General features: G+C 38.8%; 2 protein-coding genes and 1 pseudogene across 10 annotated transcripts in view; 1 reads left to right on the forward strand and 2 right to left on the reverse strand.

Moving 5' to 3' along the window:
- Window positions 1–866: 866 nt before the first annotated feature.
- On the reverse strand, window positions 867–19,127 carry ZNF829 (zinc finger protein 829). The gene is made up of 5 exons (XM_059906303.1): window positions 18,753–19,127; window positions 18,131–18,204; window positions 12,920–13,046; window positions 12,519–12,614; window positions 867–2,723 (listed from the first exon to the last, which is right to left on the reverse strand). The coding sequence occupies exons 2-5, from the start codon at window positions 18,161–18,163 to the stop codon at window positions 1,744–1,746; spliced, it is 1,236 nt and encodes a 411-aa protein (XP_059762286.1). The 5' UTR covers window positions 18,164–18,204; window positions 18,753–19,127; the 3' UTR covers window positions 867–1,743.
- LOC132353852 (cytochrome b5 type B-like) lies at window positions 8,237–9,430 on the reverse strand (annotated as a pseudogene).
- ZNF568 (zinc finger protein 568) overlaps window positions 19,121–20,987 on the forward strand; it is a 40,519-nt gene continuing 38,652 nt past the window's right edge. For 2 of the 9 annotated variants that reach the window (XM_059906234.1, XM_059906235.1), the window contains exon 1: window positions 19,331–19,516. The gene's annotated coding sequence lies outside the window, so the exon portion shown is untranslated. The other 7 variants (XM_059906233.1, XM_059906243.1, XM_059906239.1 and 4 more) reach the window with 7 other exon arrangements.

The raw sequence follows: 20,987 nt of genomic DNA on the forward strand, positions 1-20,987 counted from the left end.
CACCTGCCAATGCAGGGGACATGGGTTTGAGCCCTGCTCCAGGAAGATCCCACATGCCGTGGAGCAACTAAGACCATGCGCCACAACTACTGAGCCTGCGCTCTAGAGCCTGCAAGCCACAACTACTGAGCCCACCTGCCACAACTACTGAAGCCCGTGCACCTGGAGCCCATGCTCCGCAATGAGAAGCCACTGCAATAAGAAGCCCACATACTGCAATGAAGAGTAGGCCCCGCTCACTGCAAACAGAGAAAAAGCCCGCATGCAGCAAAAAAGATCCAACACAGCCAAAAATAAAATAAATTTTTAAAAAAAGTCTCAAAGGATAAAAACAAATTTGTAATAGTGATTATGAGGGAATTGGGAGTTATTGGCAATTTTTTATAGGAAGAAAATGTTCATCAGTTATTTCAGCACTGATATTTAATGTTTTTTTTAAGTTTCAAACAAAAAAAGTACTAAAGTTGCATTTAGAAGGCAACTTTTCTAACTGCAAAGTTTAAACAGGCACCAAAATGTTTATCGGTAGTTATTTAGCAAAATGATAGTCGACCACAGAAAAGATTATTATGATACCATTAAAAAGAATGATACATAAACATCATACTTGCTGAAATAGTAGCATGATAAAAGCAGGTTATGGTACAGCATGCATGTCACGATTACACTAAATAAAGCCTGGAAGGATATGTTGTGATAATTTGAAGTAGTCATCTCTGTTTGGTAGGCTTACAAATAATCTTTATTTTTTTCTTGGTGTCCTTTTTTTTTTTTTTTTTTACAATAAGAAAATATTAATTTTACAAAAGGAAAAAAGAATACAGCTGCCTTCAAAAACAAAGTTATAACTCCACCATGAATTCAAAGATAGCCTATGTAACATAATTTACAGTGTAGTAATTCTGTAGGCCACAGATATAGAAAAGACGGCCCTAAAACATAAGTTAATACAAGCTATATAACCAAAACAGAGAATAAATGGGAAGGAATTATGGAATAAGTAGTTTGGGGATAGAATCTTTTTTTGGGGAAAAGGGTGTTTAATTTAGACCTTGAATTCACATTTTAAAATACATTTGATTAACTTTATGTATAAAATTACAAATACATTAGAAAACAGTATTAACAGAGGGTAATTGGTTGAAATATGCTGAGGTCCTAACACCTGGTATCTGTGAATGTGATCTTACATGGAAATAAGGTCTTTGCACATATAATCAAGTTAAGATGAGGTCCTTAGGGTGAGCCCTAATGCAATATGACCAGTGTCCATATGAAAGAAGAGACACAGAGAGAACACAGTGTGAAGATGGAGGCAGAGATTGGAGCAATGCGTCTACAAGCCAAGGTATGGCAAAAATTGCTGTTACAAGAAGCTAGGAGATAGGCATGGAACACATTCTTCCTCGGAGCCCCAGAAGGAACCAACCTTGCCAACAACTTTGTGGGTTTCAAGGCTCAAAAACTGAGAGAATAAGTTTCTGTTGTTTTAAGCCACCTAGTTTTGTGGTACTTGGTACTTTGTTATAGTAGCCCTAGAAAACTACTACAGAGAGGAACTTTGATCATGCATTATCTGGGATTTTTTGTTTATTTTTTGCATTACCTGTTTTAAAAAATATTATTATAAAGGTTATCAAAAGGGCCTATCATTTATCCAATATGAATTCCTTCATGGTGGATGAGGTCACAGCGACTACCAAAGGCCTTTCCATACTCCTTACAGTCATAAGGGCCTTTCATTTATCCAATATGAATTCCTTCATGGCGGATGAGGTCAGAGCGACTACCAAAGGCCTTTCCACATTCCTTGCAGTCATAAGGTTTCTCACCAGTGTGAATTCTTTGATGTCGAGTAAGGTTTGAGCCTTTATTAAAAGCCTTTCCACATTCATTACATTCATATGGTTTTTCATCTGTATGTATTCTCTGATGTTGAATAAGTTCTGAGCTCTGAATAAAGGCCTTTCCACATTCTTTACATTCATAGAGTTTCTTGCCAGCATGAATTCTGTGATGGTTAGTAAGTGTTGAGGCACTACTAAAGGCCTTCTCACATTCCTTACACTTATAAGGTTTCTCACCAGTATGCATCCTGTGGTGTTGAATAAGCCTTGAATGTTGAGTAAAGGCTTTCCCACATTCCTTACATTCATAAGGTTTCTCACCGGTATGAATTCTCAGATGTGGAAAAAGTTGTGAACTCTTAGTAAAGGCTTTTCCACATACTTTACATTCATAGGGTTTTTCACCAGTGTGAATTCTCTGATGATCATTAAGGTTTGAGCAATAATTAAAGGCTTTTCCACATTCCTTACATTCATAGGGTTTCTCACCAGTGTGAATCCTCTGATGTTGAGAAAAATATGAACTACAACTAAAAGCCTTGCCGCATTCTTTACACTCATAGGGTTTTTCACCAGTGTGAATCCTCTGATGTCGAGCAACAAGTGAGCCACGACTAAAGGATTTCCCACACTCCTTACATTCATAGTTTTTTTCAGCAGAATGAATTCTCTGATGTTGAACAAAGTGTAAGTTTTGATTAAAGGCTTTTCCACATATTTTACATTCACAGGGCTTCTCTTCATTAATAGTTTTTTGATGTGGAATAAGAAACGTGGGCTGAATAAAAGTGGGTATGTCTTCATGGGTAAACATCACTTGACTAAAATGTCTCTTCTTTAGAGAGAGTAACTTGGTCTCACACACGGATTCCAGATCTGGAAGAAAATAAAAAGGCATACGCTCATTTTTCCTATGCTGGGAAAGGTTAAACTTCTGAAAAAGAAATGCAAAGATTAAGCTGAAAATATTTGGGAAAGTAAATGCTTAGACAGTCCTCAAATATGGCTAGGCAATTTGTAAAATTGATAAGAAAAGCACAGACATTAAGGAGAAGCAACAGAGGAAGTTGAAGAGGGTAATTAGGGAAATAGATGGCCTCTATAATCCTGGTGTGGATCAGAATCACCTGCAACTTCAATGAATCCACACTATTCAGGGCCATCTTCCACATTATACAGTGATTCTAATCATATATACATTTATATAAGCATATACTCACAGAGCGTCATACTATATGTTTTGTTATTTGTGGATAACTGTCGTACCTATAGGACTACTAAGGAATAAATGTGTTGAAATGTATAAATGGGGGTGGGGGAGGGTCAGCAACTCTAAGCAAAGGGTATATTGTTGGCAAATTCACACTGGGGGACAGCCCTCAACAAGTCTAGGGTGCTGAATGAAACTGGTGAGAATGGCAGACACGTAAATTTCTTCTGTGAATAGAGCCTCATATATGTTGGGGATTCACTGAAAATAGTTTACCTTGGACTTTTGTGATGCTGCTGCTGGGAAAGAGAAATGGAGTCTTCAAGTCATGGCAGTTACTAAGAAGGGAGGAAGCTTGAGTGTTAGAAAGAAGAGAATAAGAATGAAACATTCTCTGTGAGAAAATAGGAACTCCATGTCAACATTTTCTGCCACTCTGCATATGTCTGCTAATTACCATGAAAGCACTGTAAGTATTGATTTGGGGCTTACAAATAAATCTTAGTAAGTGAATTCATAAATAATCTGTGAGTAATGAGGGTCAATTGTATTTTTAATAAAAGGGGGGCATAATTTCTGTTAAAAATGGCAGACAGTATATATAAGTTTACCAATTCTTGTTCATGAATCCACAAGAAAATTCTAGTAAAAGCTTAACAAGGGGAAAGGAAAACCCCACTAGGACAAAAGATACTGGAGAAGAAACAGTAGCAATAAAACTTGGAAACTGGAAAGCCAATGGATGAGTGATAAGTGAGTGCAGACTGGAGAATATCAAATTGAGCCAACAGTGGGTAAATTCCACAGTACTGATTCATGGTGCAAATCCCTACAAATGCACAAGAATTGGAGGCATCAGGCACTTCTAACAGTGGAGTGCAGAGAACAGTAAAAGCTGAAGGATGAGTTCAAAGACTGTATCTCCTCCCCATCGCACAGGACAGGATGATTATAGTTTTCCATTCTCACAGAAAACTAGAAATCTAGAAAAATGGAACCAGAGAAAATCTGGACTCAGGAATATCCAGCATAGCTGTGGGCATGGGTACTGAACTGAGGAGAAAGAATTAACAGAAAATATACATACTTGTGATACAGAAAATACATCTGGTCTTTGTTTCCAGTTCCTGGCACAGAGCTTCAAAAACCATTGGAACTTCAAAAACCACTAGACTGTCTTTTGTTATTCACAACAAGTGTCTTTTGATCATACCTGAATTATGTATGATAAGGAGGTGATTCACAATGGACCCTTAGTTTCAAGGGATGGCACTGGTCACCACTTCCCACATAATGACACCCCCAGTAAAAAACTTGGCAAGGATTGGGGGAAGCTTCCTGGTTGGTGAACATATCTATGTACCAGAAGAGTACAATGTCAACACAAAGTGTGGGTAGCGAGAAGTAAAAGTGTTTTTGTATGTGACTGAAGTTAAATTGTTATCAGCTGAAAACATACTGTTATATTTTTGAAAGCCCAATGATAACCACAAAGAAGATACCTTATAGAGATTACAGAAAAGAAAAATAAAAAGGATTCAAAGCATATCAATACAAAAAAATCAAAGAAACAAAAGGAAGGCAGCAAGAGCGGAAAAGCAGGACAAAAGAACTACAAAAAGAACAGAAAACAATGAACAAAATGGCAATAGTAAATCCTTCAATAATAACTTTAAATGTAAATGGATTAAACTCTCAAATCAAAAGAGACTGGCTGAATGGAGAAAACAACAATATCCAACTATATGATGTCCTCCAGAGACCCACTTTAGATTTAAGAACACAGATAATGGCTGAAACTGAGGGATGGAAAAAGATAATCCATGCAAATGGTAACCTAAAGAGAGCAAGGGTGGCTATACTTACATCAGATAAAATAGACTTTAAGCTAAAACAGATTTTAAGCTAAAGCTGTCACAAGAAACAAACAAGGATATTATACAATGATAAAATGGTCAATTCACCAAGAAGCTATAACAATTATAAACATACCTGCACCCAATATCAGAGCACTTAAGTATATTAAGCAAACACTGTCAAAACTGAAGGGAGACATAGACAAAAATACAACAGCAGGACACTTCCATAGCCTACTTTCAATAATAGATAGAACAATCAGACAGTAAATCAAGAAAGAAAAGTGACTTGAACAATACCACAGGGCAAATGAACCTAAATGACATATATAGAATATTCCATTCAACAGCAGCAGAATATATTCTTATCAAGCATACATGGAACATTCCCTAGGATAGATCACACGTTAGTTCACAAAATAAGTCTTAAGAAATGTAAGATGGAAACCATATCAAGTATCTTTTCTGACTACAGTGGAACAAAACTAGAAATCAACAGCAAAAGGAAAACTGGAAAACTCACAAATATGTGGAAATTAAAAACACACTTTTGAACAACCAATGGCCCAAAGAATTAGAAAATATCTTCAGACAAACAAAAACACTTATGGGATGCAGAAAAAGCAGTATGAAGAGGGAATTTTATAGTTCCTACATTGAAAAAGAAGAATCGCAAATATACAACCTAACTTTACATTTCAAGGAACAAACTAAACCCAAAGTTAGCAGAAGGAAGGAAATAATAAAGATTAGGGCAGAGATAAATGAAATAGAGAATAGAAAAACAACAGAAAAGATCAATGGAACTAATAGTTGGTTTATTGAAAAGATAAATAAAATTGACAAACTTTTAGCTAGATTAAGAAAAAAAGAGAGGAGACTCAAATAAAATCAGAAATAAAAGAGACATTATAACTGATGTCACAGAAATAAAAACTATCATAAGAGAATACTATGAACAATTATACACCAAGAAACTGGATAAACTGGAGGAAATGGAAAAATTCCTAGAAACATACAACCTACCAAGACTGAATCATGAAGAAACAGAAAGTCATGAAGAAACAGAAAGTCTAAATAGAAAGTCTATAACTAGTAAGGAGACTGAATTAGTAATAGAAAGCCTAGGCTCTTCTTTGTTGGGAGGTTCACTAGTGAATTCTACCACACATTATGCCAATCCTTCTCAAACTCTTCCAAAAAAACTGAAGAGCAGGGAAGACTTCCAAACTCATTTTATGAAGCCAGCATTACCCTCAGACCAAACCCAGACAAGGAAGTCATAAAAAAGAAAATTACAGGCCAACATCCCTAATGAATATAAATGCAAAAATTCTCAACAGCACACTAAAAGGATCATACATCATGACCAACTACGATTTATCCCTAGGATGCAAAGATGGTTCAACATACAAAAATCAATGTGATATACCACATTAACAAAATAAAGGATAAAAATCACACAATCATCTCAATAGATGAGAAGCATTTCATAAAATTCAACATCCTTTCATGACTAAAAACTCTCAATAAACTTAGAAGTAAAATTGTCCCTATTTGAAAATGACATAGAAAACCCTAAAGGCTCCACATAAAAACTGTCAGAATTAAACAAATTTAGTTTTCAGTTGCAGGATACAAAACTACAGTGTTTCTATACACTAACAATAAACAATCTGAAAGGAAATCAGGAAAACAATTCCATTTATAATAGCATCAAAAGGAATTAAATACTTAGGAATAAACTTAAATAGGGAGATGAAAGACTTATACAGTGAAAACTATAAAACATTGAAGAAATTAAAGATGACACTAAATGGAAAGCGATCGCATGCTTGTGGACTGGAAGACTTCGTATTGTTAAAGTGTAATCTACAGATTCAATGCAATCCCTATAAAAATCCCAATGGCATTTTTTACAGAAATATTAATAGAAAAAAAATTGGAAGAGCTAAAAATAATCTTTAGAAAGTGTAAGAAAGCTAAGCGGTATCACACTTTCTGATTTCAAAGTATATGACAAAGCTACAACAGTTAAAACAGTATGGTACTGGCATAAAGACAATCACATAAACCAATGAAACAGAATATGCTAAGCACGTTTTAAAGATTTATTTAACCCATTAATGAGAGGGCCAGAGGAATGATCAAGCTAGTTCCAATTATCTAGGAGAGACTGAGTTCATATGGTATCCTAAAGAAAGAATGCAGGAATAACATCACTAAGTTGGATACAAAAACGAGTTACTGTGTTATAGGATAATAAAACTATACCTTTCGGCTACCTTTTCCACCAGACGAATCATTCGCAACTTATCAATCTTTTTAAATTTAACATCTAATTTTAAGAGAACCTGGTCCCTAATGAGTAGTAAATAGTAAGTGAAACAATGATACATTTCCCCAGATAATTAAATAATCCTCGAATGGACCTGATAGATGATACACTGGTATGACATTTGAAAGACATGAAGTATTTATCCTTTTGCATTATTTTCAATTTTAGATATATACCCCAAAGTGGGGCATATGTATACCTGTTTAAGTAGTACCAGATGGCTGTAGAGAAAGGCAACACCACTGTATACTTTCACCAAAAGTGTGTAAGAATTTCTTTGTCCCCACCCACAGTTGTCATTATCCAGCTTTCTACTTTTCTAGCCTAATAAGTGAAAAGTGATATTTCATTATTGCCTTCATTTGCATTTCTAATTATTAATAAGTATGAACATCTGGTAGGCTTATTAGCATTTTAGCTTTGTTAACCTTTATTGGTATTTTTATTGGGGTCACTAACTTCTTCCTCTTAATTAGCAAGTATCTTCTAGTCTACTCTGCATTAAATTTATCTATTGTGTCCTTCATTTAGCAGAAATCCTTAATTCAGATGTATTTCCAGTTCATGTTTTTGCTGTATGGTTTGTACTTTTGGAGTTTTATTTATTTATTTTTAACAATATTTACTTAAAAAGGGAAAAAGAAAAGCTTCAAAACCAGAGTGTGATGCCCTGTTAAGTATGTCTAATATGCATTCAAAGTATTGGAAAGCAATTTTACCAAAGGGCAATGTCACTAGGACATGTGGACCGTAATTACAAAAGAAACTTTGAAACATAAAGGTGCCCATGGAAAAGAATAAAGAGAGGGAACAACGGCAAGGACACAGAACAATGAGCAGGTGCTTTGAGAGTAAGACTCTAAGAAATGACTTGGACATTGGCCCAGGGCTGAGGTGGATATCTGGCCAACAGTCTGGGTTCCGAAGGGGAAGAATACAATTAGCAGGATTCGAGAAGGCACTGCTGCAGCCTCCAAACAAGTCTCTAGTTCTCATTCCCAAGTGGATATGCTTTCCAGATTTCAACAAGGTCTCCTTGGGAGGATTAGCTCTCCGCTGTGTAGTAATGATACAGAATACCTAAGAGAACATGGTCTATGATGGGGAAGATCCAACACGACCAGCAGCTTTTGCATGTGTTGCTTTTTGGAGGGTCCTTGCTACCCTTTCCATGTTTTTTTGTTTGTTTTTAAAATATTTATTTATTTTGGCTGCACTGGGTCTTAGTTGCAGCACGTGGGATCTTTAGTTATGGTATGCACGAGGGCTTCTTAGTTGCAGCACACAGACTCTTAGTTGAGGCATCCATGTGGGATCTAGTTCCCCAACCAGAGATCAGACCCAGACCCCCTGCATTGGGAGCACAGAGTCTTACCCACTGGAGCACCAGGGAAGTCCCCCACTTCCAGGTTTAAAGTCATTCAGAGGCACATCACCAATATAGTACTGCTTGAGCACTTCTCTGGCCTCAGACGAGTGGCCTACATCTTCAAAGCTTTCAGTTGCATCTCCACGAGCTTGATCCAGCAGAACCTCTTCTCCACCAGGATGCTCGTTAAGAAAGCAGGTGACATCACAGACTTGCCCATGGATCACCAGCCATATCTCCTTCAGGGAGTTGCACTTTGCCACCTCCTCCAATCAGTAAAAGGTAACTGAGGTCTCGACTCCCTTGCCCTTTCCCATTGCTGCTGCTTGCTTCCACAGTCGCCACTGGGCCTAAGGTAGCTCTTCTCCACCGCTATGCAGGTTTCCGCTGCCAACTTCCTTGAGGTAGACTTCGTGCTCCTACTTTTGGAGTTTAAGGTAAGTTATCTTTCTTTGTCTATTTTTCACAAAGATTTTCTCTTTAAAAAGTTTAAATATTTAAAAATTTCGTTTTTAAATAATAGTTTTACCTTTCATGTTATATATTTAATACTATTTAAGTAATTATTAAAAAGTGGAAAAAGAATAAACAGAGACCATGTGTAAAAGTATGGGGTCAAGGAAAGATAGAGAAGGGAGTGAGTAAGCAAGTTGGTAGGGAGGAAAAGCAATAAGAGAGACACAGAGAAATAAAAACAAAAAAAGGAAAAATACTCCAGAGGCTAAGCAAACCTTGGATCTGAAAAATAAGAAGGTGATATTAGATATTAAAAAATACAAGCCAAAGAAATAAAGACACTCGTACTGGCATTACACCATAACAAGACAATAGAGTGTGGAGAAAGACTCATATATGCGAATTTATTACCCAATAAAGATGGCACCAGAAATCAATGAAGAAAGCTCAATTCTTTTACAGATGATAGAGAGGAAAATGATTCAATTTATGGAGGAAAAAAATTCTGGATCCCTGCTTATAAAATATTTAAGGCTAGCTGAGACCTACTGAGGGCAAGGAAGGAGATTCACAAACTCCTGCCTAGGTTCCTAGAGCTTTGTTGAATCCAGAATTCTCTCTCAATGGAGGCATGGTCTATTTCTATCACTATCTCGATAGGTTACATCTACTTCCAAGGATCCAACAATTAATTTCTACTTGAATCAATACCACTTCTGTACTTTTTGACTGTTCTATAACTTTCTTCTGAGCTTCCTATTTGTTCTTCTTGTTTGCTGAATTCTACTTTGTAGAAATAATTTACAGAAATGTTCTAGCTCCCACATTAAACAATGAATTTCTTAATAAGTCTACATATTTTTTAAACTATGTAGCACCTAGCAGACTACTTGCACAAATTAAAAAATCAAACTTTTTTAGAAGACTGTTCCAAAATGTTAATTCTCCAGAAACTGATGTATAAATTTATTTTAACCTTAATCAAAATGTCAGCAGTTATTTTTATGTGTATGTGAATATTAATAAGCTGATTCTAAAATTTATAATGAGGACTTCCCTGGTGGTGCACTGGTTAAGAATCTGCCTGCCAATGCAGGGGACACGGGTTTGAGCCGTGGTCTGGGAAGATCCCACATGCCGCGGAGATACTAAGCCCGTGTGCCACAACTACTGAGCCTGCGCTCTAGAGCCCATAAGCCACAACTACTAAAGCCCGTGTGCCTGGAGCCCGTGCTCTGCAACAAGAGAAGCCACCGCAATGAGGAGCCCGTGCACAGCAACGAACATACAACGCAGCCAAAAATAAATAAATAAATTTATGAAAAATAATTATAATAAAATAAAATAAAATTTATATGAAAATTACCAAGAAGAAGAAGCAGGAGAACTTGCTCTGCCAGAAAATAAACCTTATTATAGACTACAGTACTATTATAGTGTGGTATTGGGACAAAGGTAGACAAGCCAATGGAACAGAATAAAGTTCAGAGACAGACTCACAGATATGGCAACACATGATTTATGACAAAAGTAGCATTATAGAGAGAGGGAAAAAGTCTTTTCAGTATACACTGCCTGGTCAATTGGATATTTATGTGGAAAAATAATGAAATTTGACCCCTACTTCATACTATATACAAATATCAGCTCTAGGAAACTGGAGATCTAAATGTAAAAGGTAAAACAATAAAGCTACTAGAATATAACACAGGAAGCATCTTCATGACTTTGGGGTAGGCAATGAGTCCTACACAGAACACAAAAAGCAACAACTATAAAGGAAAAGATAGATAAGCTTGACTACTTAAAATTAATAAAATTAAAAGACAGCACTAAAAGAATAAGAAAGTAAGCTATAGAGTGGTAGATGATGTTTACAAAGGCTCATATACAGACTATACAAAAAACTCCTTCAAATCACTAAGAAAAATGAAGACAACCTAATGAATAGAACCAAGAAACTTAAACGGGCAAGTCACAGAACACACACACACACACCCACCCACACCCACCCACACCCACAGAATGTCTAAAATTAAAAGGTCTAGCAATATCAAGAACTGGCAAGGGCTTCCCTGGTGGTGCAGTGGTTAAGAATCCGCCTGCCAATGCAGGGAACACAGGTTTGAGCCCTGGTCCGGAAGGATCCCACATGCCATGGAGCAACTAAGCCCGTGGGTCACAACTACTGAGCCTGCTCTCTGGAGCCTGCGAGCCACAACTGCTGAGGACCGCACGCCTAGAGCCTGTGCTCTGCAACAAGAGAAGCCACTGCATTGAGAAGCCCGCGCACTGCAACAAAGAGTAGCCCCTGCTTGCCGCAACTAGAGAAAGCCCACACGCAGCAACGAAGACCCAACGCAGCCATAAATAAATAAATAAATAAATAAATAAATTTATTTTAAAAAAAGAACTGGCAAGAATGCAGAGCAATAGCAACTTTCACACTGCTAGTGGAAGTATAAATTGGTATAACCACTTTGGAAAACTGGCATTATCTTTTAAAATTGAACCAACACATATCCTATTACCCAGTAATTCCACTCCTGGGTATACACCCAAAAGAAATGTGTACATATATGCACCAAAGGAATGTTCACATAGCTAAAAACTGGAAAACAACCCAACGGTCAATAGTAGAAAAGATATTTATTTATAATAATTAGCAATATATAATACATACTATAAAATATATTCATAGAATGGAATACAGCATAGCACTGAGAATGAACTAACATCAGCTATATGCAATAACATGGATGATGTGTCCCATAAACATAAAGTTGAGAAAAAACAAGGGCAAAAGAATAAATACTGTATGATTCCACTTATATTCAGCTCATGGAGTTAGAAGTCAAGAGGAGGACAAAGAGGCTAGTGATTGGAAAAGGGCAGAAACGATTCTAAGGTGCTAGTAATTTTCTATTACTTGTCTGAAGTGGTGGTTACATGGATGCATTCACTTGTAATTCTTCACACTATACAATCACTCATGTAGTTTCCATATGTATGTTATATCTGAATTTTTTTAATGTAAAAAAAAATCAAATGTTTGATAAATGAAACAATGAACTACTATCCAGGACAACCTGGTTAATGAAGTTAACAAATACTTGGAAAGTAGATAAAATGAAAACCAGTATCGGAACACATACACACAACACACACACACTTCTTAGGGTGGGAATATCTACTGTTAATACAAGTCTAAATGCAGCAGATCCTATGAAGGAATGAAATCTAAAAGGTAGGTAGAATAACTCTTGGAAATGACAAAGGAAGGTACTTGCTACTTTGGACTAGGAACAAAGTATAAGAGAAAAAAAGCAAGATACCTTTTTTATGGAAGAGGGCTTGGGTTTTTGAGGGGAGTTTTCTGATAACATCTTATATAGGTAATACCTCCTCAGGTTCTGCTCCTGCTCTATCACCTCTCACTTACCTGAACAAAGGCCTCTCGTCAGCTCTCTGTCAACCATCCAGGGCTCTTTTCCTTGTTCCAATAAGGAGATCACAGCTGGCTTAGAACTGGAAAGTCCTGATCACAAGAAAAGACATGGGACATGGTTATGCTGTTGGTGTCCCAGAAGCCAGATCCAGTCCCTTGGTGATCAAGAAAGAGATGCCCCTATAGGGAAGGACCGGAGAAAGATGAAGATGAAGCTTCAGCCACAGCCCAGTGGAGCTGCCCATTTCCAACTCTTCCATTCCATTCCAACTCAACCATTCCTTGGGGAACAGAGTGCAGAGATTTAGCTGGTTACTTGAAATGAGTAATTCACAATGGAGAAAGGAGACATTCCCAAGGGCAGACTCGGAATTTCGGGGGAGAGTTATCCTTACCCACTGAAACCAGGTTGCTGAAATTCTCCAACATCACTTCTTTGTATAAATTCATCTGACCAGAGTCCAGGCACTCCCATTCCTCCTGAGAGAAGTTTATAGACACATCCCTGAACATCACTGACCCCTGAAACAACAAACATGCTTTCACAATGGAAAGAGAGAAGAAAAAGATGATAGTAGATGAGGTGGTAGAGGGCTCTACAGAAAAGGACAGGGATTATTAAGCAAACTGAAGGAGCTGGAATCGATTATATCAATATAAGTCAAGACATATCTCCTATATACAGAGGGGTATGTCTAGGAATGTGCAAACAGAGTGGACTTTTCCAATGAGATGAAATAGCAAGCATGCAGTTCAGTGCCTGGCCACAGTAAAGTCTGCATAAATGAGAATTCCTTCCCATGTTCCCTTTAAGCCCCAAGAGAGGGAAAAATGTGACGGACTTAAAAAAAAAAAAAACCTTATGATATATTTTGGACTAAAATTTCAGAATATCAGGGAAAAACAGAACTTTCCAAAAGCTTCTGTGGATCACATAAAAATTTTCAGGAATCAGAATGGCAATGGATTTCTCAACAGCACCATTTAAAACAAGAAAATGAAGTGATTCCTTTAATATTACAAAAAACAACAAATTCTGGCCGAGAATTCCACACACAGCCAAAGCTAGTATGAAGATAATATACGAAGCAAGATTAAATACCAAAATTGGTTTGCAATAGTAAGTCATGCTTTTCCCCTAAAAGGGGACGGAGGGGTGGTAATCCACGAGATAAGCTAAATTCTTAGAAGAATCCCTTGATCGGAAATTATGGCTTTGAGTTTTGTTGTTCTATTTCCTGAAAATAACTTGGAGATGCTCCTGATTTGTCCACCTACTGCTTTGATTCCTTGGATACCACTCATTCTTTCACTTTAAGCAAAAACAAGTAATTGTTGCAGAGGTCTCTGTATTTTGCAGCTGCCCTCTTGTAAGATGCACTTTTCCCAAAGAAAACAATTTTTAAAACCCATTAAAAAAAAGAAAGATTAAATACCAAGTTAGCGCGACGATTAAATCAAGACAATTCTAGGGACTTCCCTGGCGATCCAATGGTTAAGACTCCACACTTCCAATGCAGGGGGCGTGGGTTCGATCCCCGGTTGGGGAACTAAGATCCCACAAGTCATGTGGTGCAGCAAAAAAAAAAAAAAAAAAAAAAAAAAAAAAAAAAGAGACAATTGTAGAACCACAGAGAATGAATGTTAAATTATCTCCTGTCTAGCTTTTCTCAGGAAGCTACTGGCCTAAGTGTTCCATCAAAACTAGAGAGTAAATTAAGAAAATGAAAGGTATTATATTCTGAAACTAGAAAACTAACATGAGAATGGTGAACAAAGTCCAGTATAATTGTAAAAGGCAAGTCCCCGAACAATATCTAGACCTAGAGAGCAGACCTAGAGAGCAACACCTAGAACAGGAGGATAGAGGACTATAGTAAAGAAACTGACTACTGAGCAAAGAAAAGAGGAGTTCAGATTAAAGAAACAAAGCAGCTTAGTAGGTCCCCCTTTTCACACTGTAAGCTTCTAGCCTGAAGCAAGTCTGAGCTCAGAGAAAAGGCTTTAAATGAAATTTGCACATTATTACACTCAACTAGAGGTTGTAATTAGTAAAATGAGACTGATCTTGTGACTGAAAATAACCAAAGAATACCAAAGAGTGATCAAAACAATTATAGGGACTACACAAGCTTTTATTCAGGGCAACAAAAACATTAGCCATAGAATTGAGAGTGGAAATTATAGGGGGAAAAAATTCTTTTGCTTGCTCCCTATGGAGTCCTGCTTATTTCAAAGTGTTGGTTACAAGTTGATTTGATTTTCCAGGTACACAGTCATAGCATCTGCAGAAAGTAATAATCTTACACTCTCTTTTCTAATTTTTAACTTAATTTTTCCTCTTGTCTAAGTGCTTTGGTTAATACCTACAGAACAATGTTAAATAACATCGGTAATGCTGTATAACCTTGTCTTTTTCTGATTTTACCTGGAATGTTTCAGATATTTCCTGATTAAACATTAGGTTAGCTTCTAAGAACAAAATTCATTTTATTCCTTTTAAAATTTATTTTCCACTACAGTATACTACCTCCCTAGAGTTACTCCCATTAATATTGGGCAATAATCTTCATTACAGAGATGGCGAGTGTAATTAGAGGTTGATGGGGGAAGGGAACCAGATGCTCTGTTCGGGCTTTGGCACAGGAGAATGGATTAGAAAGACTCAGCCCTTTTCTGAAGAAATTCAGATAGAAAGGCCTTAAACTGAACAGACTTGGGGAGACTGATTCTCATCCTGACTTTCTTTGCCTCAGTACCAAACACACATTTTTAAAACTGAGAGTTCCAAATTTAGTTTCAGCTCCCAATTTATACCTTCAGAAAACACAATCCCTATTCTGAGTCCTCTACCTTGGTACACTCTAATTTTCAGATAAGAGAATCATAAAGTGAACTGATAGCCTTATGATTTGGTGAGCTCCCCAAGATTAGAAGTGTTGAAACATAACTGAATAAAGATATTTTTTTCTACCAGTTAGAGGAAGAACCCAAAAACTCTAGCTACCTGCCATGCCCTCCACTCCTGTCCTGAAACAAGGTAAAGTTCTTTTGCCTAATATTGCTTTGATTTTAGCTACAAGTATTAACTCTAAAAACCAAAAAGAAAGTAATAGACCAAAAAAAAAGGAGAGAAATTATAACCTGTGTATAATTAGAGCCTAAGAAGAAGAGAGAGAATGAGGCAGGGCAATCTTTGAAGATGGCTGAGGATATTCCTGAACACCTATCCACAAATTCAAAAACTCTTAACAAATTCCAAGCAGATAAATAAAAAGAAATGCACATTTAGGCACATCATACTTGAGTTACAGAAAGCCAAAAACAGAGAGAAAGCCTTAAAAACAGCCAGAGGAAGAAAAGTCAAATTACCTCAAATGAGGAGCTAGAATAATTAAAAATAGGTTAAGTAAATAAATGGGATTATCGTTTTAAATATAAATATAGAATATCTGCATAACCTTGGGACAGGGAAGGATTTCCTAAATAAGATACAAAAAGATACCACCAAGGGAAAAAAATTTGATAAAAAATTAGGAGGACTTCCCTGGTGGTGCAGTGGTTAAGAATCCGCCTGCCAATGCAGTAGACACGGGTTCGAGCCCTGGTCCAGGAAGATCCCACATGCTGCAGAGCAACTAAGCCTGTGCACCACAACTACTGAGCCCGCGCACCACAACTACCAAAGCCTGTGTGCCCTAGAGTCCGCGCTATTAACTACTGAAGCCCGCGCGCCTAGAGCCCGTGCTCTGCAAAAGAGAAGCCACGGCTCCCTGGGGGCGCAGTGGTTGAGAATCTGCCTGCCAATGCAGGGGACACAGGTTCGGGCCCTGGTCTGGGAAGATCCCACATGCCGCGGAGCGGCTGGGCCCGTGAGCCACGATTGCTGAGCCTGCGCGTCTGGAGCCTGTGCTCCGCAACAAGAGAGGCCGTGATAGTGAGAGGCCCGCGCACCACGATGAGGAGTGGCCCCCGCTTGCCACAGCTAGAGGAAGCCCCTGCACAGAAACGAAGACCCAACACAGCCATAAAAAAAAAATAAATAAATAAAATAAATAAATTTTAAAAAAAAAGAGCTATTATATGTAAGTTTAAAAAAAAAAAAAAGAGAAGCCACGGCAATGAGAAGCCCGCGCACCGCAACAAAGACTCAACGCAACCAAAAATTAAAAAAAAATAATTTAAAAAATTCAAATTTTATTCATAAAACTACCTTAAGGGAAGTGATAAAACAATCCAAATAGTAGTAAAATATAATCAATAAAGGATCCATATCCCGATAATATAAAGAATTCCCATGAATCAATAAGAGATAATCCAGGGACTTCCCTGGTGGTGCAGTGGTTAAGAATCCGCCTGCCAATGCAGGGGACACGGGTTCAAGCCCTGGTCCGGGAAGATCCCACATGCCGCAGTGCAACTAAGCCCGTGTGCCACAATTACTGAGGCTTGAGCGCTAGAGCCCGTGAGCCACAATTACTGAGCCCGCATGCCACAACTACTGAAGCCTGCCCACCTAGAGCCTGTGCTCTGCAACAAAGAGAAGCCACCGCAATGAGAAGCCCGTGCACCGCAACGAAAAGTAGCTCTCCGCAACTAGAGAAAGCCTGTGCGCAGCAATGAAGACCCAACGGAGCCAAAAATAAATAAATAAATAAATAAATAATTTATATCTTAAAAAAAAGATAATCTAAGAGCAAAATAAAAGATTTCAACAGGTGTGTCACAAAAGAAGAAACCCTGATAACCAATAAACATATGAAGTGGTGTTCAATCTCATTATTAATCATGGAAATTGCAACTCAAACCTATGTGCATCTATGTATATGTGTTTGTACAAATAAATATTTTAAATAAGTGTTTAAAGATTTCATGTCTGACACAACTCATCTGACGAATAAACCATAACTCATTCACAAAAAATAGTGTATCTTTGAAAAATGGTATTTACAAAGATCATTTGACAACACAGGAGAATGATATTTTTTAGTGAAAATATAGGATATAAAATGGTAAATGAAGCATAATTTGATTTTGGAAAAATAATGAAAATACACCAAAATATTAACACTAGTTATTTGAGTGGTCTCATTTCATTTTTTCTTGGTAATCTGTGTTTTTAAAATCTCTAAAACATTATGCTTTTATTTTAAAGTCATAATAAATATTGCATTTAAAAAGAAGAAAACTTGGGACTTCCCTAGTGGTCCAGTGGTTGGGACTTCGCCTTCCAATGTAGGGGGTGCAGGTTTGACCCCTGGTGGGGGAGCTGGGATGCCACATGCCTTGCAGCCAAAAAAACCAAAGCATAAAACAGAAGCAATATTGTAACAAATTCAATAAAGACTTTGAAAATGGTCCACATCAAAAAAAAAAAATCTAAAAAAATTTAAAATATAAAAATAAAAAGAAGAAAACATGGCAAACAGAGTGGAGCCATTTTCCAAATAAGTAAACGTTAGGTATATGGGAGTTACTGTGCTTCAGTAGCAGGCTCAACTATCCTTTTCTCCAGTGGGAAAATTATAGGAACCTATAATCAAATGGCATCTTTATTAAGCATTAACTTTCAGAAGAACGAAAGAAAAGAGGAAACCCCAACATACCCTGAAAACTGCTTGTAGAAGTTCAGCATGCATTGTTTCCTTCTCTTCTGCGCCTCACCTGGAGAAGGACAGAACTTGGAAAGTAGAAAGTCATCGTAAGACACCAGGTTTTTCTTGTTGCTCAAACTGGTCAGGTCACAGGTCAGCCCCATCCCCATCCCCCAGCACATAAAGGGAATGAGATCAGAGGAATGGGGCGTCCCGTCCAATCCCAGTGTCTCAGGAGAAAGCTGAGGTTACTGCTGTTGAGGTCAATAATCTAACCAAACCTCACAGAGATTTCCTAAGGACAGAGTTCTGGAGTAACAATCGCACAGTTGACAGGAGCCTCATACCCATACACACAGTGCCACATACCTTAAACAGTCGTTCTTAAAACAAGGGAACACGCACTCCACATCCGCACACAGAACCAAACATGGTATCACAGATACAATCACAAATTCAACACGAAACACACACACTCGCACAGTCGCAGGTACCCCAGTGTCGCGGGGCCACAAGGACACACCACCATAGGGGGGCACAGTCACAATTCCACAATGACAGGCATCCTATATCTGCACACGGGTCGCATAACCTCCCTCTTCTCACGCCGCTCCGCCCGCACAGGCCCAAGTACCGAGCTCCATATCGGCCTCCGGTCTCCTCAACTTAGGCCTTTCGGGTCCCCGGGGGTCCGAAGCTGCAGAGCTGAACCAGTTCCCCCAGGTGCCCACGATCTCACCTCAAGGATCTAACGCTCCCGCCAGGCGTGATGAGAAGTTCGAGTTCCCGCGAGAAGAGCACGAGTCGCCAGGCCCTCTGGGAAATGTGGTCCACAGCGAGCCCCACGGCCGATTCCTCTCAGCGCCCTCGCTGGGTCCACCCGAAACGGCTGCTCCTGCAACTCTCAGAGTTTAGCCAGGTCTCAGAGTTGCAGTTCGCGGTAACTCGGCACGCTCGGGCTCAGCCACCAGAGCAGACCTGGCTCACCAGCCGCCCTCACACAGGAAACTCCTGCTCCGTTCTGGCCGGAAGTTGAGTCGGGCCGCGAGGGCTTCTGGGAGGCGTTGTGTAGTGGAACTTCCGTTGGGAGGCGGGTGCGGAGGGTTGGTTCGGCGTTACCGGCGTCTGGTTCGGGCCATCGTGCGTGTCACCTTCACCCAGCCTCCCAGAAACTGCGCGTTAGATGTGCACTCGGGCCTTTCCGGCAGGTGACGCTACCGCGTCCCCGGAGCGGGACTTGAAGGAGGGCCTCAAGCAATCTGGGCTGAACCAGCGCGCGCCGCTGACGGGGCGGAGCCTTTAAGGAGGCCCAGAGTGTCTGGAGTAGTGGCAGTGCAGAGTGCTCGGGGTGGGAGTACGCTCCTGGAGCGTGGCTGGAGTTGTTGGAACAAGAAACTGGTGAAGAGTTAGTGTGTGTGTGATTATGATGGTCTGTGGGGTTGTGATCCTGTGTGTGTGTGTGTGTGTGTGTGTGTGTGTGATTGTGATGATGCGACAGTGATGGGGGTGTGGTTGTGTTGAGTGTGGTGGAGTAATTGTGATGGGATATTTGTGTCATGGTGATGTTTGTAATTGTGATTTATGATAACGTGTGTGGTGTTGTCTGTGATTGTCAGGTAGATGTGCAGAGTGTGGAGGTGTTTGCAATTGTGATATGTGTAGTGGTTCTTGTCTTACCTCATTTGACTTTTGTGTAGCCTTTGGCATAATTGGTAACCGCATGAAAAAATTTTCTGTATTTGGTTTCACGTGGTCTTTCCTCCCCATTGGCCACTCTTTCTTAGTCCCCTTTGCTGCCCCCAGCAGTTCTTGGCCCGGTTCTGTTGTGCTCCAGTTTCCCTTGGTGATCTTTTCCAGATTTATTATTTCATCTTCCTATGTCTTCTTTTATTATATGTATTAGTTATTGTGATCATAATAATGCTGCCTAACAAACCACTCTTAAACTCAGTGGCATGAAACAGCAAGCATTTATTCTCTTGTTCACAGGTTTGCAGGTTCTGTGTTCAGCTTATCTAGGCTGGGCTTGCCTGGGTGGCTGGACTGCAGAATCGATTCAGACCTGCTCCACATGTATTCTTTCTGCAGCTCAGGCTAAAAGGACAGTGGTTACCAGGACATGTGCTTCTCCTGGTGGATCACCAGCATACAAGACAGATCATAAAAACACCCTTAAAAACCTCTGCTCCAAAGTATACTAATATTAGGTTAGCTAAAGCTATTCAGGTGCCTAAGTGTAACATTAATTACACCCAGTCAGAGGGCAAGACAAAAAGTGTGAATGTGTAATCCTCTTAGCGGAGGGTGAAACATTGGGACCAAGATTCCAATCTACGACATTAAGAAACATGCCTCTTTATCCTGGTGAATGTCTTTTAGTCCATGTTCTCATTTGTCTGATAATATTGCTTCTCACGTTTTGTTATTGTATTTTCCAGGAATTTCATTTTACAACCCCTTCCCTTTATGTCTTTATACTTCAGGTCTGTCTCTTGTTAAGAGCATATTGCTGGGCTTTTCCCCTTTTTATCCTGTTTGACTGTTATTTTAATAGGTGAATTTAATTCATTTACATTTATTGTGATTGCTGATAAAAATTTGTTTTATTTTCTATTATGCCTTCTTTTTTTATTGTGCAGGTTTACCTTATCCCCATTTCTTTCTCCAATGCTTTGGTTTCTTATCCTTGAATTTTTTTTTTAATTAATTAATTTATTTATTTTTGGCTGCGTTGGGTCTTTGTTGCTGCGTGTGGCCTTTCTCTAGTTGTGGTGAGCGGGCTTCTCATTGCAGTGGCTTCTCTTGTTGCAGAGAACGGGCTCTAGGGCATGTGGGCTTCAGTAGTTTTGGCTCATGGGCTCTAGAGCTC

The sequence above is a fragment of the Balaenoptera ricei genome, chromosome 19 (genome assembly GCF_028023285.1).
Source record: "Balaenoptera ricei isolate mBalRic1 chromosome 19, mBalRic1.hap2, whole genome shotgun sequence".
Taxonomy (NCBI): Eukaryota; Metazoa; Chordata; class Mammalia; order Artiodactyla; family Balaenopteridae; genus Balaenoptera; species Balaenoptera ricei.

Excerpts from the sequence above, each read along its gene's own strand:
- ZNF829 (XM_059906303.1), bottom strand. The coding sequence starts at position 18,163 with ATGCATGCTGAACTTCTACAAGCAGTTTTCAGG. Across the intron at positions 12,615-12,919 it reads CAGCAACCTGGTTTCAGTGG|GACTTTCCAGTTCTAAGCCA; the intron begins GTAAGGATAACT and ends TCTTGTGATCAG. Across the intron at positions 2,724-12,518 it reads GACGAGAGGCCTTTGTTCAG|ATCTGGAATCCGTGTGTGAG; the intron begins GTAAGTGAGAGG and ends ATTTTCTTCCAG.